The sequence below is a fragment of the Trichosporon asahii genome (genome assembly GCF_000293215.1).
Source record: "Trichosporon asahii var. asahii CBS 2479 unplaced genomic scaffold scaffold00070, whole genome shotgun sequence".
Taxonomy (NCBI): Eukaryota; Fungi; Basidiomycota; class Tremellomycetes; order Trichosporonales; family Trichosporonaceae; genus Trichosporon; species Trichosporon asahii.
Window position 1 is genome coordinate 1,123,912 of NW_014040855.1, and position 25,957 is coordinate 1,149,868.

General features: G+C 58.8%; 12 protein-coding genes across 12 annotated transcripts; 7 read left to right on the forward strand and 5 right to left on the reverse strand.

Moving 5' to 3' along the window:
* Positions 1–460: 460 nt before the first annotated feature.
* On the forward strand, positions 461–1,962 carry A1Q1_04225 (flavin containing amine oxidoreductase; the record flags this gene model as incomplete). The annotated part of the gene is made up of 3 exons (XM_014322602.1): positions 461–693; positions 747–774; positions 826–1,962. 3 exons carry the CDS (start codon positions 461–463, stop codon positions 1,960–1,962), a joined length of 1,398 nt encoding a protein of 465 aa, XP_014178077.1.
* A 136-nt stretch (positions 1,963–2,098) lies between these two features.
* On the reverse strand, positions 2,099–2,672 carry A1Q1_04226 (ribosomal protein S20; the record flags this gene model as incomplete). Its single annotated transcript, XM_014322603.1, has 2 exons — positions 2,099–2,352; positions 2,570–2,672. 2 exons carry the CDS (start codon positions 2,670–2,672, stop codon positions 2,099–2,101), a joined length of 357 nt encoding a protein of 118 aa, XP_014178078.1.
* Positions 2,673–3,086: 414 nt separating this feature from the next.
* Positions 3,087–3,594, forward strand: A1Q1_04227 (uncharacterized protein; the record flags this gene model as incomplete). Its single annotated transcript, XM_014322604.1, has 3 exons — positions 3,087–3,129; positions 3,201–3,424; positions 3,487–3,594. 3 exons carry the CDS (start codon positions 3,087–3,089, stop codon positions 3,592–3,594), a joined length of 375 nt encoding a protein of 124 aa, XP_014178079.1.
* Positions 3,595–3,617: 23 nt separating this feature from the next.
* A1Q1_04228 (integral subunit of the pre-mRNA cleavage and polyadenylation factor (CPF) complex, Pfs2p) lies at positions 3,618–6,134 on the reverse strand (the record flags this gene model as incomplete). The annotated part of the gene is made up of 5 exons (XM_014322605.1): positions 3,618–4,087; positions 4,350–5,433; positions 5,478–5,582; positions 5,623–5,691; positions 5,763–6,134. 5 exons carry the CDS (start codon positions 6,132–6,134, stop codon positions 3,618–3,620), a joined length of 2,100 nt encoding a protein of 699 aa, XP_014178080.1.
* A 310-nt stretch (positions 6,135–6,444) lies between these two features.
* On the forward strand, positions 6,445–8,620 carry A1Q1_04229 (uncharacterized protein; the record flags this gene model as incomplete). Its single annotated transcript, XM_014322606.1, has 4 exons — positions 6,445–7,573; positions 7,626–7,957; positions 8,006–8,537; positions 8,583–8,620. The coding sequence occupies 4 exons, from the start codon at positions 6,445–6,447 to the stop codon at positions 8,618–8,620; spliced, it is 2,031 nt and encodes a 676-aa protein (XP_014178081.1).
* A 228-nt stretch (positions 8,621–8,848) lies between these two features.
* Positions 8,849–10,529, reverse strand: A1Q1_04230 (ubiquitin hydrolase; the record flags this gene model as incomplete). Its single annotated transcript, XM_014322607.1, has 3 exons — positions 8,849–9,444; positions 9,487–10,273; positions 10,317–10,529. The coding sequence occupies 3 exons, from the start codon at positions 10,527–10,529 to the stop codon at positions 8,849–8,851; spliced, it is 1,596 nt and encodes a 531-aa protein (XP_014178082.1).
* A 307-nt stretch (positions 10,530–10,836) lies between these two features.
* A1Q1_04231 (uncharacterized protein) lies at positions 10,837–12,288 on the forward strand (the record flags this gene model as incomplete). The annotated part of the gene is made up of 6 exons (XM_014322608.1): positions 10,837–10,897; positions 10,941–11,374; positions 11,460–11,521; positions 11,570–11,960; positions 12,028–12,144; positions 12,196–12,288. 6 exons carry the CDS (start codon positions 10,837–10,839, stop codon positions 12,286–12,288), a joined length of 1,158 nt encoding a protein of 385 aa, XP_014178083.1.
* Positions 12,289–12,632: 344 nt separating this feature from the next.
* Positions 12,633–13,718, reverse strand: A1Q1_04232 (uncharacterized protein; the record flags this gene model as incomplete). Its single annotated transcript, XM_014322609.1, has 4 exons — positions 12,633–13,256; positions 13,295–13,395; positions 13,442–13,554; positions 13,621–13,718. 4 exons carry the CDS (start codon positions 13,716–13,718, stop codon positions 12,633–12,635), a joined length of 936 nt encoding a protein of 311 aa, XP_014178084.1.
* Positions 13,719–14,088: 370 nt separating this feature from the next.
* On the forward strand, positions 14,089–16,521 carry A1Q1_04233 (cleavage and polyadenylation specificity factor; the record flags this gene model as incomplete). Its single annotated transcript, XM_014322610.1, has 5 exons — positions 14,089–14,345; positions 14,396–14,570; positions 14,615–15,964; positions 16,049–16,142; positions 16,181–16,521. The coding sequence occupies 5 exons, from the start codon at positions 14,089–14,091 to the stop codon at positions 16,519–16,521; spliced, it is 2,217 nt and encodes a 738-aa protein (XP_014178085.1).
* Positions 16,522–16,834: 313 nt separating this feature from the next.
* On the reverse strand, positions 16,835–19,094 carry A1Q1_04234 (vpsA; the record flags this gene model as incomplete). Its single annotated transcript, XM_014322611.1, has 5 exons — positions 16,835–17,081; positions 17,123–18,671; positions 18,711–18,915; positions 18,981–19,016; positions 19,062–19,094. 5 exons carry the CDS (start codon positions 19,092–19,094, stop codon positions 16,835–16,837), a joined length of 2,070 nt encoding a protein of 689 aa, XP_014178086.1.
* Positions 19,095–19,544: 450 nt separating this feature from the next.
* Positions 19,545–20,420, forward strand: A1Q1_04235 (uncharacterized protein; the record flags this gene model as incomplete). Its single annotated transcript, XM_014322612.1, has 3 exons — positions 19,545–19,978; positions 20,020–20,192; positions 20,233–20,420. The coding sequence occupies 3 exons, from the start codon at positions 19,545–19,547 to the stop codon at positions 20,418–20,420; spliced, it is 795 nt and encodes a 264-aa protein (XP_014178087.1).
* Positions 20,421–21,448: 1,028 nt separating this feature from the next.
* A1Q1_04236 (uncharacterized protein) lies at positions 21,449–24,454 on the forward strand (the record flags this gene model as incomplete). The annotated part of the gene is made up of 8 exons (XM_014322613.1): positions 21,449–21,851; positions 21,987–22,424; positions 22,472–22,723; positions 22,794–22,822; positions 22,881–23,263; positions 23,308–23,399; positions 23,620–23,882; positions 24,014–24,454. 8 exons carry the CDS (start codon positions 21,449–21,451, stop codon positions 24,452–24,454), a joined length of 2,301 nt encoding a protein of 766 aa, XP_014178088.1.
* Positions 24,455–25,957: the final 1,503 nt, after the last annotated feature.

Consider the following 25,957-nt stretch of genomic DNA (forward strand, 5'->3'; position numbering starts at 1 on the left):
ATCCTTGTCCACCGCAGCCAGCCCTCACAGCCTTTTCCTGTCTTTTCAGGGTCGACGCTAACCCAGAACGGTAATTGGCAATTGCACACTTGTCCTAGTTCCAGCAGGCATCTCATGAACCAGCATGCTCCCGTGCCTGAGTGGCTGACGGCGTTATATTAGCGTCATATCACCGATCAGCTGTGGCACTCTGTCCACTCACTGCCCGCAGTCACGTTTCATGTGCCCCGCGTGCCCATCTGCCCACCCACCGTGCACTGGCGCAACTGGCTGGCATCAGGCGGCCCCTGGCTCGTCCGGTTCCACGGCCCGGCTCCGGCATCCGGCAAGATAGGCAGGTAGCGGCCTTGGGCGGTTGGTTGATGCGATAGATGCCGCCGGTCGATGTGGGGAACGGCTAGTCGGTGTGAAGTCAAGTCGCTGCGACTTTCACTTGACTTCTGCACTCTACTCATTCACCATGCCCCAGGTCTTCGACACCATCATCATCGGAGCTGGCTGGGCCGGCGCTGTCGCCGCCCGCGACCTTGCCCACGCTGGCCGCAGTGTGTTAGTCCTCGAGGCGCGCGACCGCATCGGTGGCCGTGCTCGCACCTGGGCTGCCGGTGACGCCCGTATCGACCTCGGCTGCTCCTGGATCCACGGTACAACGAGGGCAACCCCGCCCGTTGGATTGCCAAGGACATGGGCGTCGTGAGTATCCCCTGACAACGCCGTGCTCGACGTCGCGGCTGAAGTTGAGCCAGGAAGGCCAAGGAAGACGAATGTGGCACGGTTTACCCGCAGCAACAGTAGTGCTAACAGCAGACCACGCACCTCCCCAAGCCCACCCCTTCCGCAATCTACGGCCCCTCCGGCCCGCTCGAGACGCCGGTCGCCGCCCAGCTTGGCTCGGCGCTGGGTGCTGCGCAGGCTGCGTTCCGCACGCCTCACCCCGCCCCGGGACCCCGTGAGTCGCTCGCCGACGCTCTGTTCAGTTCTGCCTCGCCCCTCGGCAAGGTCGAGGACAAGTCTCTCGCCGAGGGTTTCGCGCGCACGCTCGAGGTTCCCCTCGGCCTGAAGCTGGAGCGCGCCTCGCTGCGCTGGGCCGGCTGGGAAGGTGCCACCAACTTCGCTGGTTCCGACGCTGCTCCCGAGGGCGGCTACGAGGCGCTCGTCGGCAAGGTCTTCCAGGACGCCGAGAAGCACGGTGCCGTCGTCAAGACCGGCGAGCCCGTCACAGGCGTGCGCGACATGGAGTCTGGCGTCGCCGTGCAGACCGACAAGGGCAGCTACCAGGCGCGGACTGTGCTGTGCACGATCCCGGTCGCCGTCCTCCGGCAGCAGCTCGGCATCTTCCACCCGCCCCTCCCCGAGCGCTACCAGGACAATGTCCGCGGCGTCAACGTCGGCGTGCTCGAGAAGATGCTGCTGAACTACGACAAGCCGTGGTGGCCGCGCGCGAACGAGGTTGCGTCCTACATCTTCCTCCCCACGAAGGCGCCCGGCGGCCAGTCGCTCATGGACGTGCTCGAGTCGTCTACAATCATCACAGCAAACCTCGCCGGCCCCGCCCTGCCCGGCGCAACGCCCACGCTCCTCTCTTACCTGTCCGACACGCCTGCGCGCGCCGCGCTCTCCGTCTCGCCCGCCGAGGTCGCGCAGACCTTCCACGCCTTCCTCAAGAAGCGCCTCGACGTGCCCGACGCCCCCGAGCCGCGCGCGAGCGAGATCACAAACTGGCTCACGGACCCGCTCTCCCTCGGCGCGACCACGACGCCGACACCCGTCAGCGACGGCGAGCGCAGCCCCATGGACTTTAAGGAGCTCTCGCGCCCGACATGGGACGGCAAGCTCGGTTTCGCGGGCGAGCACACCGAGATGGAGAACCGCGGCAGCGTCGCCGGCGCCGTCGTCTCGGGCATGCGCGAGGCGGACCGTGTGAAGCGCTACCTCTCCAAGCACGACGCGAAGAAGCAGTAGAAACCGTAGACCCCTAGATGCAACTGTGACCCCCGCCTTCTCCTTCAAACTCCTGCGCGCCGTCAGTGGATCAGTAAAAGCGAAAGTGCACCCAAACGAATAACAAGGAAGACCAAATCGCATCTAAACAACACGCTTAGGCAGCGATGGTGACCTCAACCTCGACTCCGGGCTCGAGCGAGATCGAGGTGATCTTCTTGACGACCTCGGCGGTGGAGGTGAGGTCGATGAGGCGCTTGTGGATGCGCATCTCGTAGCGGTCCCAGGTCTTGGAACCCTCACCACAGGGCGACTTGCGGGTGGTGTGCTTGAGGTGCTTGGTGGGGAGACGGACGGGGCCCTTGACGCGGAGGTTGTTGTCCTTGGCGCGGTTGATGAGGTCGCCAGAGACTGCTTGTTAGCTGACTAGTCGAGTGTATCGCAGCCTGAGAGCGAGGTCGTCCATGTTCGGCGAGCAAGAGAGTGATTTCACAGACGAGACGTTTGCGGCAACAGAAACCCAGCAAACGTCCGTCCGCTCCTCAGGCCCTTGCAAGCCATGCCATGTCCTATCCTCGCTACAGCTCCAGCTTCGCGCCCGCGACGCTCGGCGCCTCGTCCTACTCACACTTCTCAAGGTTCTTGACGTTGCGCGAGGTAAGGGTGATGCGGATCTTGTGGACCTTGGCAGCGGGGGCGCCGGTCTTGTCGAAGTCCTCCTTGGAAGCCATTTTTGATTTTGTTTTGTTGTCGAGAGTTGGGAACGAACCGACTTAGCAAAAGGGAAGTTTGCAGGCAAAGTGAGTCCGTGAAGAAAAGAGCAGAGGCTGCACGACGTCTCGACAAGTCGTCCGTCGCCGGCCAGTGGGAGTGTCGCGAATTTGGCGGTGTTATCAAAATTTCGGCTCGTGACGTGTAAAATGCGCCGTGTGGGTTTGGTCCCGCCGTCAGTTGGGGTGCCCTTGAACCTCCATGTAATCGCGTTTCATGCTCTTGATTAGACGCCGATTAGCATGCAATTCCTAATGCGAGGTGTAATGCACAAATTTCTGGCGCCGTCGAGGTTGTTGCTGCCGCAGCGCGCTGTGACGCGAGTTGCTTTGAGGTTAGCTGTCTTTGTTGACATCTATACGAACTCAGCCAAGATGGTCCGCCTCATCACGCACAACATGCTGGCGTGCCATGTCCGTGAGTATCGCTCTCTGCGCATCACACCCTCTCTCAGCTGCGACTCCGTTTCCTTCGAGCTGACACCCCAGGCAACTGCAACACGAACAACTTCCCGCTCGCGTTCTCAGACGTCGAGCTCGTCGTGCGCCCCGCCGAGGCCAACTATGACTTCCTTCGCCGCTTCTTGCCGAAACTCGACTGGGCCGCTCTTGTCGACACGGCGCGCTCGCTCGGAGACGAGTCGCTCCCGGACGAGATGCCCGAGATGTGGGACGACGAGATGCTCCAGAAGCTGCACCATGTGCTCCTTGAGGTGAGTACGGAGGTGTCGGAGGTACATGCATCACGGACTGTCCTGGGGAGCTGTTTAAGTAGTGCAGTCCAGCTAACGCCCAGCTTCACGTCGAGGAGGGCAAGATGACGTGCCGCAACTGTGGACACATCTACCCGATCCAGAACGGTATTCCTAATATGGTGAGTTAGATGGACGCTTCTGAAACTGACAATCAGCTCCTCGCCGAGCACGAGATTTCCCGCTGAGCTAACCCTGTCTGTACACTACTATGCATTGTTCCCTCTAGACTGCCTCTACCGCCGGCCGCCGTACCGGCTGCCCCCCGGCTGCCCCCTCCCTGCCCGTATCCACCGCCGCCTCCCTGCTGATATCCGCCCTGGCCTCCTTGGCCATAACCTCCCTGCCCGCCTTGCTGGTATCCCCCCTGTCCTCCCTGCTGTCCATAGCCACCGGGAGGACCCTGGCCACCGCCAGGACCAGCGCCGTATCCACCTTGCTGTCGTCCGTAGCCGTTCTGCGCGTTCGGACCGTTGCCATATCCAGCCGGAGCGGGGGGATACGCGCCGTACCCTCCTGGCCCGCCACCTGCGCCGGCGTTGGCTCCAGTACCAGGTCCGCCGAAGCCACCTCCTCCTCCGCCGCCTCCGCCTTGACGATCGAGGTCGCGGCGGCTGCGTCCGGCTGCGTCCGCCATACGGGTCCGCGTCGCGATCACGGTTCCGGCCAAAGTCGCGCCCGCCCTGGTCTCCGCCACGGCCAAAGTCCCGGCCTCCGTCGTTACCGCGGCCGAAGTTGTTGCGACCTCCTCGCTGCCCGTAGCCGTCGTCGCGGTCGCCGCGGTCGCGGCCAAAGTTGCCCCGGTCCGGGCCGGCGCCGCCGCCGCCACCACCAGCAGCGTTCGGACCCCACTGTCTCCGTCCTGGCTCCGAGGACGTCGGCGCACGCCCCAGGCCGGGCAGCTCGCCCAGTCCTGGTGGTCCGCCGAGACCCGGGGGGCCGGACGGCGTGACGGTGCGCGACGGCGTCGGGCTGTTCTTCGCCGGCGGCGCACCGAGACCCGGCAGACCGGGAAGCGACTCGCCAGGCGGGGGAAGACCCGGCCACTTGCTCGTCGCCTGGGCCTGTTCGGCACGCATCGCGCCCTCCTCTCCCAAGTGATACTTGTCCGTCTCGTGACCTCCGGCCGGACGGGCGCGGCACCAGAACCGCGCCGTAAAGTCCTTGCTGCCCGAGCAAAGAATGTGGCCGAGGGGGTGGAAGGAGACCGAGAACACGGCGTCGTCGTGCGCATTCTCCATCATCGTGACAGGCTTCGAAGGGTCCGGCGCCTGCAGCGACCAGTACGCTATGCTGCCCGCTGCGTCGCCCGAGCACAGGAGCGAGTGGTGGATCGGGTGCCACTCGAGACAGTTGACCTCCTTCGTGTGACCCTTCATGGACTCGAGCTCGCGGAAAGTGCGAATGTCGAAGAGGCGGATGACGTTGTCTCCGCCAGCGGTCGCGACAATGTTGCCGTCCGGGTTCCAAGTGCACGCGTTAATGACTGCCTTGTGCGAATGGAGCGTCGAGAGGTCCTTGCCCGTCCGCGGGTCCCAGAACTTGACGAGCATGTCCTTCGAGCCCGACACGACCAGACCCTTCGTAGGATGCCAGTCCACGCAGCGCACATCCCATCCGTGCCCCGACAGCTCGCGCTCCGTCTCCGCCGCTCGGTAGTTCCAGATCTTAACGAGACCATCGTCGCCGCCAGTCACGAACCACTCGTTATTCGGCGACCACGCAACACCGTGACAAGCCTCACGATGTCCCTGGAAGCCGTGGATGTTCGTCAGGTGCGGGGTGAAGTACTTGATCCAGCCCGACTTGTCCGTCGAGACCAGAGCTTGGCCGTTGTGCGAGTACGACATTGCACGGATCGAGTCGTCGTGCACCTGCGTAATCGACTCGTAGTTGAACGAGGCACCGTTCCACAGCGTGAACTGGCCCTTGTCATTGCCCGTGAGAAGACGACGAGCATCTGGCGTCCACTGAAGACAGTTAGAACTAATCGCGTTGGCGTTGGACAACTTACCTTCACTACTCGAGTCGGAGAGCGCTCCTTGTTGATCGAGGTGTGAACAAAGTAGTCACAGATGGACGTCGACGTATCTCTAATGTGTGCAGCTGGCGGAAGGAGCTGAGATCGTCAGCTAAACCAAGCAACCACGTCAGCTTACGTTGATGATATCGCTTGGATTGGGGTGTATCGGCGGCATGTAGTCTCTCATACCCTTGATCTTGCCCAACTGTTGTCGTCAGTCTGATGAGGCAACACCGCCTGCGGCATCGGCGCAAGCAAGCAGCAAGCAATACATACCATGCGCCATTTCTGGACACCTCCCATGTAGTCGACTGTTCTTCTAGGCTTGTACTTGCGGTTGGCGCGCGCATCGCCTGGCGGTCTCGTCACCGCAGCCTGGTACGCAGCCTGCTCCAGGACCTCTTCATTATCCGGGTGGTTCGGCTCCAAATACTTCTCGGGGCGCCAAGAGTCCGGGGCCCGCGTTCGCGAGGGGCCAGCCTCCTCCGGGTTTGCAGATGCCGCTACCATTGTCGGTGGGCTGTGAGGTGAGAAGCGAGGTCGAGAGAGTGGATCGAGGGGGTATTGTCGTTGGGATCGGCCAACTACGTCAAACCCAAGTTCATGTCCCATATGGTCGCGGGGCTCGAACGGAAGCAAATCCTCCATATTTGGCGGTTTTACTTGAGTCGTTCGTTAGCTGATCGCGCGTGTGTAGCAGTCCACTTCGATCAATCCTTCATTCACTCCTCGCCATCCTTACACGTCTTTTCCCAACAACTACTAAAGACACGAACGCACGAACCGGAAAGCCATGGTCTTCGTTTGGCATGGCTTTTGCGTAATTTGAACGACAATAGAACCGGATCCCTTCATTCCCTCGCCTGCCCTTTCCTGAGTCTCGTGGCGACGCGTCAACGTAAAATCAACTTTTCTATTATCTTTCCCGACTTTCTGCCGACTCGGCATCGCAACTACAATGGTTTACGATCCGGTCAGAGACTGCGACATCCCCTCCCCGGCCATTCAGAGGCGGCCCTCGTTGTGGGAGTCGCCACAGGCGTCGACCCAACAACCCTCTTATTCACCAGAGCCATCCCCGGGAGTTCGTCCGTTGAGTGGACCTGGGATGCGCTCATTACTTAATGACGATGCTCCCGGACCATCAAGACGCGGTAGTGACCTGACAGCGGCTTCGTCAGACTACGAAGAGCACGGGCAGGCGGCACGCCCACACTTGTCAAAGCTCCTCAACGACACTCCCACGATCAACCGACGAACATCCTCCTCGTCTTCTGTTCATCACCACGAACCTACCGCTTCCAGTCCTCGCCTTTCCTCCCCCACCGTCGGCCTGCATCCAGGTTCTCTGTCGCGCGTTAGCACGCAGCGGTCGCCCTTGATGCCTGAAGCCCGGCTGAGTTCGCCATCGTCCGCCGTGTCCACGGGCCACTACGACCTCCCACCCGCCTTTGGAGATCGCCCTTCGTCGCGACGATCTTCCTTTGACGTTTCCTCGCGTTCCATGCCGCCTCCGTCTGAGCCGATCCGACACGAACTTACCACACCTACCAGTCACAGTGCGCCCCTTCGCTCTCCTAGCATGTCTGCGTCGCCTGGATCGCACCACATTGGGCTTCCCAGCGAGCGCCCACAACCGCGCGGTAGCAGGAGTAACTCCGGAACATCGACATCGCGTCCGCCACCGCCCACAACCTGGTCACCGGAACCGAATCATTCCCGCCGCGCGAGCGAAGAGGTGCCCCCGTCGCCTTCCAACGCATCGAACGGCCGGAGGTCACCGCCGCCGCCGCCCGCCCGCACGCCATACGAGCCAAGGCACCCCTCGAGTTCCAGGACGATTCGACAACCGATCACGCAAGACGAGCTCCAACGACTGCGGACAGAGGCTGCGGGCAACAACCCCTTACGTCGCAAGCGCCGATCAGCACCGTCCTGGTCAGCGCCCAGCCCGCAACGGGGCAGCTCCATCGACGCCTCGGCAGAGGCGGGGCCCTCGCACCCTATCGCGCCGTGGGTCGACGGCCAGCGCCACGAGCCGACCAGAGACAGTACCGCAGAAGCGGTCGTCAAAGGATATGGAGCCCGTGGACGACCGTGCTGTGCAACGGAGACGACAGGACTACACGGGCAATGCAGCCGAGGTTGCTTCGCACTACAATGCGCGGCCAGAAGTCGGAGTGGAGCACCGTGAATTTTCTCCGATCATTGGCTTGAAGAAGTTCAACAACTGGATCAAGTCTGTGCTCATTGGCAAGTTTGCGTATCGCGAGCGCGGCCGACCCGGCGCCAAGGTCTTAGATCTGGGCGCCGGCAAGGGTGGCGACCTGAACAAGTGGAAGCAGGCGCGCATCGACTTGTATGTCGCCATGGATATCGCCGAGACGTCCATGGACCAGGCTCGGGATCGCTACAATACGATGCGAGGTAACAAGTTCGAGGCGCACTTCTACCCCTTCGATTGTTTCTCCGTGAGTGTTGCATTCTAGCTTGAATCTTCCGTCGTAGCTAACCCGCAGAACCCGATTTCCGAGATTCTCCCCAGCGGCCTCAAGCGCGCGAACCTGTACGACAACGTGTCGATGCAGTTCTGCATGCACTATGCGTTCGAAACGGCGTCCAAGGCGCGGATGATGATCGAGAACGTATCGCGGTATCTGAGACCTGGCGGTGTCTTCATCGGTACTATCCCTAACGCGGAGCAGCTGCTGAGCCGCCTCGAAGAGATCCCTGACGGCGACGAGTTGCGCTTCGGCAACAAGTGCTATGAGATCGCCTTCGACGAGAAGCAGCACAAGGGCGTGTACGGCCACCGGTACCGCTTCTACTTGCAGGATGCTGTCGAGGACGTGCCCGAGTACGTTGTCGACTGGGACAATTTCGTCAACCTCGCGCGCGAGTACGGTCTCGAGCTCATCTACTGTAAGACGTTCAACGACGTACTCCAGGAGGAGCAGAATGATAGGGAGTTTTCTCAGCTCCTCACCCGCATGGGAGTCGTGAACCAGGATGGCGAGAGTGCCATGGACGACGACCAGTGGGAGGCTGCGAGTGAGTACACAGCTTTTTTTGTCGCGATTATAGCTGACAGTCCAGACATCTACATGGCCTTTGCCTTCGAGAAGGTGCGATGAGGGGCGAGACGAGGTTGTGAGATGAGAGGTGTCGGTGCTAGGTGTCGGGTGTTAGCGCGAGGACGGCCGTGTCCTGTTCTTCCGTTTTTCTCTCTGTGTAGTAACTTTATAGCTTTCAAAGCTGGGTAATATGGACATTCGTCATTTGTATGAGCTCAAGTATGATGCATGCTCTATATAATCTCTAGTCGTACAGAGGAGGTGTCTGCTCCCTCTACCCATCACTCCCTACGCCCTCTTCGCCGGCGTGGAGAGATCACGCCGCTCCCAGACCTGAATGACCGTCTCACCGAGGGGCACCATCTCCCTCCGTACGTCCTCAACGCGCAGGTCCTGCATCTCATACCACCGCTCGGACTCGCCTCCTCCCCGTCCGGCGCGCTGGAAGATCTTCCACGCCACAGTCGAGTCGTCGCTGGGGTCCGGCTTGCCCGAAGCCTTTGTGCTCGCCATCGTGCTCTCGAGCACGACGTTGCTGAGAAGGTCGTAGCACGCCATGATGGGGTCGCTCGGCTTCGGGTCGACGTACGGCTGCATGTCGACGCCGCGCATGGGGAAGTTGACAATTGTCGGGTTCTTCTCCTCGACGAAGTTGTTCTTCGTGAAGCGCTTGATGTGCAGAATCAGGTATGGTGGGAGTGCCTGCAGGTGGTGGCGCTTCAGTGTCGGGCCGAACTCCTGCGTCGTCTTGCCGTCAAACTTGGCCAGGATCGATGCGAGGGAAACCTGTGGGATGATCTTCTTCTCGTTCGCGTCCTGGAACAACGGCGTCGCAGGCAGGTCGAGCGCGAGGAAGAGGAAGGGTGACGACATGCGCTCAATGTCTGTTGTTGGTCAGCTCGTCGCCCCGTAGCATGTGAGCTTACCTCGTGACTCCTCAAACACAGGACGCGCATAGTCCTTGTGCGTGATGATTTTTTGTGTCTCAATCTGCACCTTGCCCTGGAACGTCGTGTAGATAACGGATGAGTTGCGCTTCCTCGTTCCGCCGAGGCCGCGGTGGAGCGTGTTGATGAGCCAGCCTAGGAACTCGACCGGGTCGCCCTGCTCAATCGTCGTAAACTTCCCGTTACTGCGCTTCGTGACCTCGTGGAAGAACTCGTGCGGGGACACCTGCGCCTTGAACAGGCGAGGGTTCCAGAGACGACGTGTCAGGGCCGCCAACCGCGAGACGAGCTCCGTCGGCCGCGCCGACTCCTGCAGCTGCGGCGTATTCGGGTTCAGGAAGAAATTGCGAATCGGTGGGACATGCAGGAGCATCTGCGTGATCACGTTCAAGTAGTCGTTCGCCTTCATGTTATTCAGGCCCACGTAGCCTGGCAGGTACTCCCTCTTCTCGAGCGTCAGGCTCGGCGGTCGTAGGTCTGAAAGTCCGGCCAGCGATGCAGCCTCAAACCGAGGGTTCAAAACGTGCAGGATATCGTTCAAGCTTGGGTCGCTGACAAGGTATCCTTCCGGCAGAACGTAGAACTTCTCGGTCGCTAGGTTGAGCCAGACGCGGTGGTTCTCGCCGACAGCATGGCGGTACGCCCACGATCCTCGCCCACGTCCCTGGAAGTACTTGCCGCAAACAAGACAGCAGTAAACATTGATGTTCGACAAAGACTTAGAGCATAGCCGCTCGAAGTCAAAGTCCAGATTAGCCCGGGATACCTGTTGTTAGCCAAGTTGCGGGAGGCAAGCAGCAGCCACTCACAGTATCGAGGTACATGTCACGATGCCTCAAATCCTCCTCCTCATCCGGAATAGCCTCCTCCGGCTCATCCTCACTCTCGCTATCGGATGGGACATCCCTCTCCGCTCTCTGCTGGCCGTTAGGCTGTGCCGGTGAACTGAGGGTTGCTGGGGGCTCCGCGTCGAGCTTTGCTCGCTTGGCAGCTGGCGGCGACGTCGGGGGCGAGGGCGGCATAGCGGTAGTTAAAATTGGCAGCTGAGATCCTATGTCAGCGGTCTGAGGCGAGAGCTGGAGTCTCAGTGCCGTCGATGGCTATGGCAAGATTTCGCAGACCTAGGACGTTTTGTTGTGGACCTGGCTTGGTCAGTTGCATCACCGTGAAGTCAGCCATGAACGGCGGCGACGGAAGCAAAGCCACGCGGAACCTGCCTACCAGGAGTGGAATGTGGCGGGATGCCTCCGGCCGCAGCTCATGAAGTTGGAACGCGTCGCGACCACAACATTGCGATTGCATCATTCCAGCCCCATCCATCCATCCACCATGGCTGACAACGACGAAGCCTGGGTCACTAACTCCAATGAGGCTCTGAACCTTCAGCTCGGTAAGCTTTTACTGACAGAAGCTCCAGCTAACGCCAGTTCGAGCTGAGGAAGATGCCGAGCAGCTGCACGGCGAGGATCGCGTTGTGATCGAGCCCTTCCACCCGGACTTCACGTATCCCATTTTTGGTGACCAGGAGAAGATCTTTGGCTACAAGGGACTCGACATCAAACTCCACTTTGCTTCCGGCTCGCTCAAGCAGTTCCTCCAGATCACTTACGACGAAAAGATTGAGGACGAGGCGACCCCTGCCGATGACGTCGAGGGCGAGCTCTTCAAGTTTCTGCCGGCAGACTACACGAAGAGCGCTGTCGCTTTCGAGCAGACGGTTGAGGAGGATGCAAAGAGCTTCAAGCCGATGGGAGAGCTGATCGGGAGCTACACGCTACGTGCTGCGAGCAGCAAGGGGAAGGGAAAGGCGAACGGGGAGGGACCGGCAGCTGATGCGGATCACGCTGTCTCATACGAAATGTTCAAGGTAAGCTATAGGGCGGGATACAGATAGCTGACATCAGACCACTTGGGACACGCCGGGATTTCGCGAATACCATCGACGTATGCAGATCTTCATCCTGCTGTTCATTGAGGGCGGAAGTTACATTCAGGAGGACGAGGAGGCGTGGGAGTTTGTGACATTGTGAGTTCGTATTCGTCTTACAGAGCTGACGCCTAGGTTCGAGAAGCGCCGACGACCCGATACTGATATCGAGACGTACCACTTCGTCGGCTACACGTCGCTGTACCCGTTCTGGTGCTTCCCGGACCAGGTTCGCCTGCGCCTGAGCCAGTTCGTCATTCTCCCGCCGTATCAGCACCTCGGCCACGGCTCACGCCTTTACTCGGCCCTCTTCAAGCATATGCTCGGACGCGAGGGTGTCGCCGAACTCACGGTCGAGGACCCCGCCGAGGCATTCGAGGATCTGCGTGACCGCAACGATCTGCGATTCCTTGTCGAGCAGGGTGTGCCGGAGGATCCGAAGTTCCTCGAGGGCGTCGGAGACAACAGTCGAGCGGAGCGTGCCAAGTGGGAGGCGGGACTGCGGAAGAAGTACAAGATTGCGCAGGTGAGTGAAGCTCAGCTGGCAGTCCGCAAGCTGTTCGTGCTCAGAGACAAAAAGCTTACATGCGCAGCGCCAGTTCGACCGATTGCTTGAAATGCTCCTCCTGCGTCAGCTTGACCGCAAGGATGCGGCGAAGGTCCGAGCCTACCGCCTGCAGGTCAAGGCGCGGTTGTACCGGTTCAACTACGTGAGTTAGTGCACCTGACGTGAAACTGACAGACAGGAAATGCTCTGCCAGATGACGCCAGAGGAGCGCAAGGAGGCGCTCGCAAAGACGTACGACACCGTCATCGATGACTACGACCGCATCCTCGGCATGACTTTCCACTAGCTTCATGCGGGTACGACTTCAAGATGAGAGCGCACGGAGTAGTGGTAGATGTTAATTGGTAGAAGATCCCTTTTCACACAGATGTATAGCAGATGTACGCAAGCAGATGTACGCAGATATGCAGATACCCAGGCAAAGATGCTTACACGGAGATGTCACGAGCTCCCTCCCACCTGCACCGGACTGTCTGTTTCTAATTACTTTTACGCGGCCCAACCGCTCCCAATCGAGCACGGCTGGCACAGCGCTAGTATGGAGTGATGGTGTATGAGATATGCAGATAACGTTACGTTACTCGCGCGATGGGCAATTCGAAACACCCCGACTCTCAACCGGGCCTCTGCTTACCCCTCGACCTTCCAGAGCTGGCGGGCGCGTTTCGGCTTGCGCGTGACGTGCACGCCCATTCCGTCACCGTCATCCTTGACAGCGAGGACGACGCTCTCCTCCATGCCGCTCGCGGCGGCGCCCTTCTTGCGTGCGGCGACAACCTTCTTCGCGAACTGGAAGCGCTCCTGCATGGCCTCGATCGGGAGGTCGGGGCTCTCGACGCACGACTTGAACAGCTCGTACGGAAGCGCGGCGTACGCGTCAATGAGAGGCTGGCGGTTCGCACCAACGCTGGCCGGAAGTGTGCGGATGAGGAAGTTGGTAATGTCGCTGCGAAGACGCTGCGAGTACTCGCCGTAGTCGGCCGAGAAACCGTTCGCCGAGTTCGGTATCCGTTGATCGAGCCAGTTGACGTACTGCGCAACGTTGTCCGCCGAGAGCGACGAAGAGCATACGGCATACGCCCTCTGCACCAGAGCCGGGGAGCCAAACAGGTACGCCGTAGCGAGAACAGCGCGGGCGTTGGAAGGAGTCACGAGATCATTCGCGGGGCCTGTAGTTAGCTCGGTGTGATCAAGGTCGGCGATCCGTTTCAAAGGTGACGCACTGTACAAGTCCTGGATAGCAATGAAGACAGCCTGTGCGTGAGCTTAACCTCAATGCCATAATAGCTTACCTCCTGGGTGATGTTCTCGTCCATGAACTGAAGCTGCAGAGTCGAGCCCGGCGAGGAGTTCATGAGCAGGTGAGCCAGGTACGGAGAACGGGCGAGGATGACTGAGGTCAGCTGGGTGGCCCTCGAAGCCCAGTGCAGCGCACTCACGCCTGTGCAGCTTCACAGAGGTGTTGAAGAACAGGAGCTGAACATCGGCCCACTGCTGACCGCAGAAGCCAGTGTTGAAGACGTAGTTGGCCAGGCCGCTCGCAAAGTCCTCACTTGTCGTCAGCCGATGATGCCCAGGGAAGCTCAGAAGGTCCGTGTAACCGCAACCATCCACTTACCCAGCCTGCTCGCTTGGGAGGGTGCTCTCTGGCGGGACGGAGGTCGCGCTGTAGGATGTGGTGGGCGTCGCAGCGCCGTGGGACCGCGGCGTCGCCATGTTGGGCTAATGAGTTCAAAGAGTGGAGGTCGAGAGTGTGTGGGGAAAGGCGGCTGTCGGCGGACTGCTGGGCTGACTGTCGAACGGCTGAACAGTTGAAAGATCAGACCAACGGGTGTTATCTAAAGGAAGGGTATCTGTTGGGAACCGATGTATGGATGCGGAACACTGAGAGACACAAGAGGAGGGATGAAGGGAAGATGAAGTGAATGACGACAGGAGACGCTGTCGGCGAGTTACTGGGTACCGTGGGGTAAAAGTTAGGAAACGGCAACAATTGAACTTGGCATGCAGTTGCCTTGAGGCGTCGAAATATCATCTGACATCAGACCCGACCTTGCTTCCTGTCACCTCCCCATCCCCTTTCACCATGTCGCACCATCGTCGGAGACGGCAAGCGCCAGCACCCGTGCAGGTCATCGCCGACCCCGAGGGCGATGCTCCGTCACTAAGCGTCACCATGCTCGGCGCCGGACAGGAGGTCGGACGGTCATGCTGCGTCATTCAACATCGAGGCAAGACAATTGTTTGCGACGCTGGCCTGCATCCCGCCTACCCTGGCCTTGGAGGCTTGCCCTTCATCGACGAGCTTGACTGGAGCACCGTGGACGCCATCTTGATCACACAGTGAGGAACGGAGCGAGGCTCGCCCTTGGAACACCCTAGCTAACAGTCAGTTTCCATGTCGACCACGCGGCGGCGCTGCCGTACATTATGGAGAAGGTGCGATTAATGGTATTGTGCTGGGAGCTGACATCAGACGAACTTCCGGGACGGAAACGGCAAGGTGTACATGACGCACGCGACGCGTGCCATTTACGGACTGACGATGATGGACACCGTCCGCATCAAGTGAGCTCCAGCTGCTGTGGAAACAGCTAACGACCAGTGACCAGAATGCCGAAGCTGCTGGACGGCTGTATAACGAGGCCGATGTCCAGGCAAGCTGGGAGAACACGATCGCGGTCGATTACCACCAGGACATCAACATCTCTGGAGGACTACGCTTCACACCGTACCACGCTGGCCATGTGTTGGGAGCTTCTATGTTTCTCATCGAGATCGCGGGACTGAAGGTGCTCTACACCGGAGACTACTCGCGAGAAGAGGACCGGCATCTTGTCATTGCTGAGGTCCCGCCCGTGAAGCCGGACGTTATGATTTGCGAGAGCACGTTCGGTGTGCACACGCTACCGGACAGAAAGGACAAGGAGGAGCAGTTTACAAGTGAGTTGATTAGCCGAGCAACGCAACTGACATCAGCACTTGTGTCGAACATTGTGCGAAGAGGCGGCAAGGTGTTGATGCCGATCCCGTCGTTCGGCAATGGACAAGAGCTTGCGTTGCTGCTGGACGACTACTGGAACGACCACCCCGAGCTGCAAGGTGTACCAATCTACTTTGCGTCTGGATTGTTCCAGCGCGGAATGCGAGTGTACAAAAAGTATGTGCACACGATGAACGCGAATATTCGGTCGCGATTCGCGCGACGAGACAACCCGTTCGACTTCAAGTACGTTAAGTGGCTGAAGGACCCGAAGCGACTGGACCACAAACAGCCGTGTGTCGTGATGGCGTCCGCGCAGTTCATGTCGTTCGGTCTGTCGCGTGAACTGCTGGAGGAATGGGCTCCGGACCCGAAGAACGGCGTCATTGTTACTGGTTACTCGATCGAGGGCACCATGGCGCGCACATTGCTAGGCGAGCCGGATCACATCGAGTCTCTCCGCGGTGGGCGCAGCATTCCCCGCCGGTGTACAGTCAAGGAGATCTCGTTCGGCGCACACGTCGACTACGCGCAGAACTCCAAATTCATTCAGGAGATTGGCGCGCAGCACGTCGTGCTTGTGCACGGCGAGGCGTCGCAGATGGGCCGTCTCCGTGCAGCGCTCCGCGACCAGTACGCCACGCGAGGACAGGAGATCAACATCCACACGCCGAAAAATCTTGAGCCGCTCGTGCTCAACTTCCGCACCGAGCGTGTTGCGAAGGCAATCGGAACGCTGGCCGAGGAGCGCCCGACACACGGTGCGGAGGTCCGCGGTCTCCTCGTCAGCAAGGACTTCTCGTACACTCTCCTCGACCCGAAGGACTTGAAGGACTTTACGGGTCTGTCGACGAGCACGATTGTGCAGAGGCAGAGCCTGCCCATCGGCGTCGACTTTATGGTCGTCCGGTGGCACCTCGAGGGCATGTATGGCGAAGTCGAGGAGAGCCAGGATGAGGAGGGAAGAGACCAGTTGACGGTAAGCTGCCAACTCCATTTTCCTAGCTAACACCAGATCATGAACGCCGTCCGCGTTGTGCGCATGAGCGACACCGAGATCCAGATGCAATGGGTCTCGAACACGTCTAATGACATGATTGCCGACAGTGCGCTTGTCGTTCTACTCGGCATCGACGCCAGTCCCGCCACCGTCAAGAGTGAGTTGTACTGTACTTGGCCTCAACTAATGTTTCAGTGACGACAAACCCCCACCCGCACGCGCACCACGACCACGCCCCAGGCAAGTCGTCGCATGACTTCGAGACGCTGCGCATGTTCCTCGAAGCGCACTTTGGGCACGTCACCGAGCCGTCGATGGACCCAGACAACGATGAGTACCTCCAGATGAAGGTGAATGTGGATGGCGTCGATGCCGTCGTCGACCTCATCAGCATGAAGGTCGACTGCGACAACGAGGAGCTCAAGGGCAGAATAGAAAAGGTCGTCGAGATGGCACTCACGACCATGACCCCGCTCAGCCGCCTGTTCGCAGGCCAGGCGCTCGAAGGCAGTCTGCCTGAGATCGAGGCCAAGTAGAGCGGAACGAAGGAAGACGCGTAGACAGCAGTACATACTTAGATTCATACTCTCTGTAGCACCCACATACCAGATAGCTGTCACATAGTCGATGACATCTCATCATTATTTCAGCTCTCCTTTCTGCAGAATCGCCGCCGTTTGCTCTGCCGGCTGTCCCCAGCTTGCATGCGGGAACGAAATTCATTCTCTACTCGTGACAATTACTACCTAACATGCATCGATCGATCCATAAAAATCTATAGACACGCAAGCTCCAAAATATGTGTGTATGTACTGCGAAGGCCCAGTACGTCATGAGCTACTACGCATCTTAAACAGTGGCGACAATCTCCTCGGCCCGCTGGAGAGCCTTGGTGAGCTTGACTAGCTCACGTCTCCTGCTGACAATGTCGGGGCTCTCCTTGAGAATCTCCTCGATGACATTCGGCTGGTAGAGGTTCATGAGGAGGTGCTGCTGGAGCGTCTCCTTGCAGTGGTTGACGAGGTTCAGAGAAATCGCCTTGGGCACCATGTCGATCATTTCACGCTGGATGACGTTGAAGTACGACTTGATAAGGCTGTCGGTCAGTTTTGCACGATAAAGATCGGCTGAACTCACAGCTTGATAACCTCCGTCTCCATAAGCTCGCGGTCGGAGAGCTGGTTGACAGGCTTAATGATGGGGGGAGGAGCCTCCATCGCCGCCGCACCCTTGCGCTTCGCCTTGTCCTTGTTGAAGAAGGAACCAAAGAACGAGTCGTCCCTCTTCGTCTCAAGGTCGCCGAGATCCTTGGGCTTCTTAGGGTCGACCTTCTCGGGAGGCTTGTTGGCATTCAGGCGCTCCTGAACAATGGCCATGGCCTTGTGGCCATTCAGGAAGTCGGGGTGGGTGGTGTTGATGTAGCAGGCCTGCATAGCAACCATGTCGGTAACGAGCTTGTTAGTGGGACCCATACAGGTTTTGAAGTAGTTGATGACGACCGAGTTGAAGCGGTCCTTGAGCTCGGGGTACCGCTTGAAAGCGGCCGTCTTGGCCAACAGCTGGCCAAGGATACGGATGAGCTCGTCGTAGACGAGGGCGACACATCGCAATGAGGGGTCCTCGAGACGGCGGATCTGCTGCTTCACGATAACCTCGAAGGCGGCGGTTCCAACGAAGAGCGAAGGAGTCGAACCGCTCGAATTGTAGAGGATCGTTCGGATATCTCCGTCCTTCACCTGGTCAAAGGGGTCGATGCTCTTGACACCGTGGTTGTAGAGCTCATGGTAGACGTAGGAGATACGGGCACCTCCAGAAAGCTCGTTCAGCGAGAGGTCGTTGGTGTCACCGTCAATGGAGCGCTGGAACTCTGTGCAGAAGTCGGTGATGGTCGACAGCACGACAGACCCTGGGTTGGTCTCGCCCATGGGGCCACCCAAAGCGTCGAGCTCAGCCGAGTACTTGCTGAGCTGAGATGAGATGCGCGCCTTAATGTCGGGCAGCGTGTTGCGGATGTGGTGCATGAGGATGATGTTGAGCTTGCGAGCGAGCCAAGGGGTACCGCAGTACTGAGCCTTGGAGGCGTAGCTGGGGTGGTTCTCGAAGAACTTCTTCTCATTCTCGAGAGCCGAGGCGATCGACTTGGAGGTGTCGATGTCGCGCTGGCCACGGTTCACAACAGGGACGTAACCAAGACGAAGAGGAATGACGCGACCGGCGAGAATGTCAACAACATCGGTTCCCTGGTCCATCAGGTCGACCTTGGTGAGCACACCGATGGTACGGGTTCCCTCCGGGTCGACTTCACGAGCGAGCTTGAGACCGTCAGAGTTGGCCAGGTCAGTGTTGGCAGCCGTAACGGCGAGGATGATAGCGTTGGGCTTGGAGATGTAACGCATGAGCATGTCGCGAATCTGCTTCTCGATGTCACGAGGCTGGTCGCCGACGGGGACTTTGGTAAGACCGGGCAGATCCACGAGCGTAAGAGTAAGGACGTTGGGAGAGAAGATGCGGAGGTTGATCGGGTTCGGCGAGATACCGGCGTTCTTTCCCGTGATCTTCTCCGTGTCCTTCACAATCTCGTCACGAATGGCTCCAAAGTCGTAGAACTTCTGGCCCGGGAGATGCAGGAACTCTCCCCACTCGTCAGGGTTCGTCTCGTTCACGCGCGTCTTGGCCATAGCGTCGACTAGGGGGTGTTAGCGCAAACAACGTTGGTCAGACTCACCGACACCCTCCTCACCGTCCTTCTGCTCGCCGTCCTTCTTCTCATCTTTCGCACCGTTGGCCTTGTGGGTGGCGGGTCGGTTGATGAGCTGAAGCACGAGAGGTCGACGGGTAACGATACCCGATCCTCGAGGGAGGAAGTCACGTCCGACAATGTTCTCCAGAACCGAAGACTTTCCGCTCGACTGCGAACCGATGACCGTAATCTGAGGCAAGTCCTGACTGTTAGGCTCTGTGGCAATAACACGTAAGCAGCGATTCTAAAACTCACGATCGTGTTCGGGACGCCGATGGACGCGAAAACGTCCTGGAGCTAAGGCCGTCAGCGGTGGCAACACCAACAGAAACTCACCTTGTTGACGAGGGAGATAAGTTGCTGATCCATGTTGGTCCGCCTCTATTTCACTGATCTTCGGAACTAGAACTGGTCAGCATTCCTGATCGGCGATGGTGTGTTGGAGGTGTGATGGGGCCGTCCGACGACATGAGAACGGGCCGCCGAAGCTCCACCAAACGGTTCAACCCACTCACAAGGGTATTGAAGCGTTCCCGTGTTACCAGCAGCTGGTTTCTGGTGTCTATGCGATGTACTCGGAACGCTGGTCGGAACAAAGATGAGAAAGATAGATCAAAGTTGGAAACTGACAATGACGATAGCGAGTTGAACGAGCCAGTGCCGAGTGACGAGGGACGACACGCACGCAACGCCACTCAAGCGGGGAAATTACCCGATTTGGCAATTCCGGCATCTTCGGCGTGGAGGTCGTCCACACCTCCATCTTGCCCGCGATAACCAAGGCAGCATCGATTCTGCTCTCCACACGACCCTCGCAACATGCCCTATATTTCGACAGAGGCCCTCGTAGGAGCTGCCCTACTTGTCGCACTCGCGTTTGGATATCAACACATCACTGCTAGCGGGAACGACGCCACCTCGTCCGCTAAGAAGAAGAAGAAGAATAACAAGAAGAAGAGCAAGTCTGCTGTGCCGGACGATGTCGCTCCGATCGCCGTGGCTAGTGGATCGGAGACGGAGACGAAGAACAACAAGAGCAAGAAGAAGAATAAAGGGAAGCAGCAAGCGACAGTGAAGGATCCGAAATCCACCCCACCCGCAACCACACCGCGGTCGCCTGCACCCGAGCCGGTTCCCGACGAGCCTAAGTCTTTCGCTGAAGCTGCGCAAGAAGATGGTTCCCAAGAGCCAAAGAAGCCTAAGATGTTGGCAGAGAAGCTCCTGCCTAAGCCTCGCAAGACGAAGGTGGACGAGTGAGTCGCAGTTGCCCAGAAGCCCATTCACTGATACCCAGCATGCTGGAGCCTGAGGATCGCGCCCCGCAAATCGCCCGCGTGATGAAGATCGTGCACGACACGCCTGCATCTCAGAAGGTTTCTTCCTTCGGGGATGACTACGAGGATGATTCGGAGGGTTCTTCTACCAAGCCCCAGAATGATGGCTGGAACGTTGTGGCTGCAAAAAAGAGTAAGTAGATGTTTCCTCAACGTGCACTGACGCCCTTTAGAGCCTGTGTCCCTCAGCATTGGTGGAACGCCTGCGCCTTACAAGCACAGCAACGACACTAGTGATGGCCTCACGAAGCTGCAGCGCAAGAATCAAAAGAAGGCTGAGGCCAAGAAGGCGGCGAAGGCGGCCGAGGAGGCTGACCGTTTGCGCCGCCTGGCGATGCACAAGAAAGACTTGGAGAGGTGAGCAAGCTTCTATGGGTAGTGCTGACGGTGTAGGGAGAAGATCAACCAGATCTACGCCACCTCACAGAAGAAGGTGGTCCGAAGCAACGGCAAGGTAGTGAGCGGAGGACAGCAGGCCTCCGTCAACAGCAACGGACAGCTTGTATGGGACTGAGGAGATTGGTGCTTGAGGGAGCATGTAGGACATTAGACACAACACTCATTTTGCATCTGCTACATTACCATCACTTGCACGAGCTCTCAGTCTGTTGTTCAGTGCTGCATGCCGATGTCACCAAAACGCGTGTGGTCGCGGTTCCTTGTGATTTCCGGGACTACAACTTTCATTAGTAATGACGTCACGAATGCAGGTCTGATTAGAAACCGTATCAGCACGAACACTAATCGTGGCGGGGTCTGGAGGCTGTCTGGAGGCTGCGCGACTACGGTTTCGGTCGTGTCCGATGTCAGGTCCAGAGTCTCCCACCGGAACTAGGAATCCGAGGGACAACAGCAACACCCAGTTGCTCACTCCAGCGTCTGGCAAGCATGTGTTTCGCGTCTTCCCCGGCTTCCCCGCACCCCCACATCCCCACCACGCCTCCTGGCTGGGCCCCGTTATAAACTTCGTCGCTCAGCTGATCCTTCCCTCTTCATTGTCTGTCACTCAGCGCTGGAATCTTGCTCGCCCGCACTAGCAAGCTTCTATCTTATCATGCTCCGGGTTCCTCGTGCGACCGTCCCTCGCGCGCTGTGCCGTGCAAGGCGCTACCACGACGACGCGAGCTTTGGCTATCGTGTACCGCGCAAATACGAGCTCCCTGACTGTGAGTATGCACGCCACCGTCTGTGTGGTATTCGAGGAAGGCGGAGATTGACAGCAGACACGCCAGAGGAGTTCGCCAATCGCAATGAGAATGCCCCGCTTATGCGCTACGTCGAGATGATGCGCCGCCATGGCCACCGTGCTGCCAAGGTAGGCTGTTACCTCCGCCTCTAGCTAATGGCAGGTTGATCCTTTGGACTTAATGGAGCGCGAGTGGGTATCGGATGTGGGGAGGTGTGACGGTATGTGCTAATAGCAGCCCCGTGTCTGCCCTCGACCCGTATCGCTACGGTCTGGATGACAAGACCACCTACCCCTTAAACGGCATTATGCACCTTCCCCAGTCTCCGTCTCCGCGCAGTGCCACTGGCGAAGGAGAGGATACGGCGCTTCCTCTGAGCGAGATCCAGAAGCACCTCATGGCGGCGTACGTCGACAAGATTGGTTATGAGTTCCAGCACTGTCCCAACAAGTCGGAGAGGCTGTGGTTCTCTCACCTGATCGAGACCAAGGGTGAAACTGTCCCCATGGATGACGAACGGAGGAAGCGTGTCTGGAAGCTGCTCAGCAACTCGGAGGAATTCGACAGGTTTATGGCCAAGAAGTTCCCCAATCTGAAGAGATACGGTAAGCGAATAACTTCCAACTGCAGCTCACGCTAGGTTGTGAGGGTGCTGAGAGCATGCTGCCGGCTCTCGACACTCTGTTCGAGCTCGGAGCCAAGTGTAAGTTCAGAGCGGCGGGGTTTGAGCTGATGAGTAGCCGGTCTTGGCGATATCGTTGTCTGTCTTCCTCATCGAGGACGCCTGTCGCTGTTGACAGAGCCTTCCATGCTCAAGTACCCGCACGAGGCCCTCTTTTCTAAGGTCAAGGGCGCCCCCGAGTTTGATCCGGCTACTGCTCCTGGTGCGACTGGTGACGTGATCTCACACTTGGCTGCGATCTCGGACTTGCAGTACGACGGAAAGCCCGTGAAGGTTGAAGTGCTTCAGAACCCCTCGCACCTCGAGGCCGTCAACCCTGTGGCACTGGGAATCACTCGAGCCAAGCAAATGAACCAGTTGAAGTCGAGCCCCGCCGAGTGCCAGCTTGGCGACCGTGTCCTGTGTGTCCAGCTGCATGGCGACGCTGCCTTCTCCGGGCAAGGCGTCGTCACAGAGAGTCTCGGACTCAGCGGTCTGCCGCATTATGGTTCTGGTGGTACAGTGCACATCATTGTCAAGTGAGTTGTCGCCGCCTCACGGAAGCTGACCTCAGCAACAACATCGGCTACACTACGCCAGCATCGTTCTCGCGATCGTCGTTGTACGCCTCGGACATCGGAAAGGCCATTGGATGCCCCATTCTCCATGTCAACGGTGACCATCCCGAGGATGTGGTGCGCGCAGTCGACATCGCTTTCCAGTACCGCAACATGTTCCGCAAGGATGTCATCATCGATCTCATCTGCTACCGCCGCTGGGGTCACAACGAGTTGGATGAGCCAGGTTACACTCAGCGTAAGTCAGGTGGAGGGCTTCAGCTGACAAGCAGCCCTGATGTACGAGAAGATCCGCTCGCGCAAATCAGTTCCTGAGCTCTACGAGGAGAAGCTCATTGTAGGTAGAGACGACCCTCACACGCTGACGCCAGGCCAACAATATTCTGACCGAGGAGGAAGCCAAGGCGGGCCGCGTGGAGTACCAGAACGTCATGTCCGATGCTCTTGACAAGGTGGGGTCGTTTCAGCCCAAGTCGGAGATGCTCGGTGGCAAGTGGAAGGATATGGTCTGGCCTGCTTCGCAGGAGGCGAAGCCTGATCCCGAAACTGGTCTCTCCGAGGAGCGCCTGAAAGAGGTTGGCCGCGCCAGTGTCGAACTGCCCGACTCGTTCAACCTGCACTCCCGTTTGAAGAGGCACATCTCCTCCAGACTGAAGGGTCTGGATGGCAAGGTCGACTTCGCTACCGCTGAAGCTATGGCCTTCGGTACGCTCATGCAAGATGGCTACGATGTCCGTATCTCTGGCGAGGATGTCGGCCGTGGAACGTTTTCCCAGCGGTAAGTGGAGCAACTGTCAGGGTGGTCCCTTCTGACCATCGCAGTCATGCCATGTATGTGGACCAGAAGGACGAGTCGTGCTACGTTCCTCTGAATGACTCCCTGAAGGCTCCGGGCAAGCTCGAGCTTGCGAACAGTACGTCGCCAGCGTCAGCTCTTTCCTAATTTGCAGGCTCCTTAAGCGAATTTGCCGTTCTTGGGTTCGAGGTCGGCATGTCGTGGGCGAACCCCCGGCTGCTGCCTATCTGGGAGGCGCAGTTCGGTGACTTCTTCAACGGCGCGCAGATTATGATCGACACGTTCGTCGCTGGAGCCCAAGGTGAGTAGTGGACGATGACACATACCTGACAATACAGCAAAGTGGCTCAAGCAGAGCGGTCTCGTCATGATGCTTCCGCACGGCTTCGATGGAGCTGGTCCGGAACACTCTTCATGCAAGATCGAGAGGTTCCTGCAGGCTTCGGACGACGGGGCAGCGAGTCCTGCGCACGACGTGAACCTTATCGTAGCCAACCCCTCCACCCCAGCACAATTGTACCACCTTCTGCGCCGGCAGATGATGCGGAACTTCCGCAAGCCGTTGGTCATCGCTTCCCCCAAAGGTCTCCTCCGGTCTCCCGTGAGTACATCCAGGTGCATGCGGTCATGCACCGCGGCCGCGTCTTTTTGCGCTTCGGCCCCAGTTCGCCCGCCATTCGTTCACTGGCATGATTGGTTCCCCTGTCGATCTCGGATTCGCTAACGCCACAGGCCGCGGCGTCCCCTGTCCAGGACATGGGCCCTGGCACAAAGTTCCAACCCGTGCTTATCGACGCCGCCGACAACGCCCAGCGCGTCATTGTGTGCAGTGGCAAGCACTACTATACGCTGAAGGACGCAGCGAACGCCAGTGACAAGCCCGTGACATTCATTCGCATCGAAGAACTGTCACCATTCCCTGCCGCCGAGCTGAAGGAGGCCCTGCAAGCCGTCAAGGGCGAGAACGTTCCGGTGATTTTCGCGCAGGAGGAGCCCGAAAACGCCGGCGCCTGGTCGTACGTGAGACCGCGCTTGGACGCGGTCCTGGCGGAGCTGGGCAGGTCCCCCTCCACCTACGCCGGACGCAAGGCCGGCGCCACGACGGCCGTCGGAGTGGGTGCGTGGCATAAAGCGGAGATGGAGGTAATCGTAAAGGCTGCACTGGAGTCTTAGGAGGGGTTTACTCGCTACATCATCTGACCGGTGCGGGAACTGTAAAGCACGGTCGTGATCGCGAGCATGGCGTTCGTAACGAACATAGATGAGTGAGATTGCGACTCCAGCTGTAATCCCCACCCATTTCAATACCGCAGCGATCAAGGTGGCGTTCAAGTTATTCAAGGCATAGGTTACAGTATCTTTAGACAAACATGAATTACATGAAGATATGCGGCTGTGACTCCCACTATTCCACATCTGTAAGCGAGCTGGAGGCTGGCCGTAGCCGAGACACATGCACAGCACATGGGTCTACGGAGGTACCCACCGCAGTACGCTGAGGGGGCGCGGCACAACAGCGCTCCTGCGGCGCAGTTCTTCATGCCCTTCGGATTGCTGACTGATGATGACTAAACGCGCGCTTCGAAACCGCCGTGGCGTCAGTATTGTCTAAAACCACAGCGCCGTGGCGCAGGCACAGATCCAGACTGGCGTGAGAGGGCACAACTGCGGTTGTGGAAGGAATGACGCTCCATGTTCTATGTTGAGCACCAGAGAGCTAGCGCCATACGCCGTCGGCGTCGAATCCACGCGAGCTCGGCGTTCGAGTTCGGCGTCGGAAGGAATAGCAAAGTGCGCCACGGCACTGATGTAGATCCAGGAAGGAATGCAAGCGTGCGAGTGCGAAAGCAGGCGGAATGCAACGACCTTGCTTCTATGTTCGGCGCATCGGGGCTGCAACAGACACGGCCGATACCGAAAACTCGCGATGTCGGCGTCGAAAACGTCGGGAGTTCAGAAACTGTCTCAGGGCGGATGGAGATAAGCCGCTGATCACATGGGCGGACACGCACCCCGGACTCATGGTCTGATGTCAAGCTCATGACGAGATCTGTCCGCATTCTGGCGCAGATGCTCTTAGCGCGTGCTTAGTGCGTGGCGATCTGGAATAGGACGAGCCCCTCCTACTTCCATGCCGGGTGTTGGGTCCGGCGGCCAGCACTAGCATTTAGTGACATGTAAGGGGGTTAGCTGATGACTCATTAGTCTGTTTCTATGCTCCTCAGTTCAGCCAGAACTCGGGAGATTGTAGCTGTGATGAGCACACCCAGTGCGGAATAACGGTTTCTGCATACCCCGCGCAATTGCTTTTAGTGGTTAGCGCAAGGCGTAAACAATGCAGCTGTAGTCTTGGCATAGCGTCAGACCCAGCAGTGATCGCCGCTAGGCTGTGGGCTGTCTTCTGGGGCGCCTCTCGAAGGTAAGTTCGTAGCGGCTGTCGTTGACGCTAGCAGCGGTATGCAGTTTGTCTTGGTGCCAAACTCATCATGGGATCGAACCCGGGCAGAATGCACGTTCCGCAGCTTGCCCGCCCCGTTGCTCGCGAGCGGAGCTCGTGCAGGCGGCGACGGCGAGCCGAGGCAGACATAAGATAGTGGGATGCGGAACGGACGAGAGTGGCGGAGGCGAGAGTGTAGTTCTGGGAGAGCATGCTGCTGGCCGCCTGGGCCCATGTGC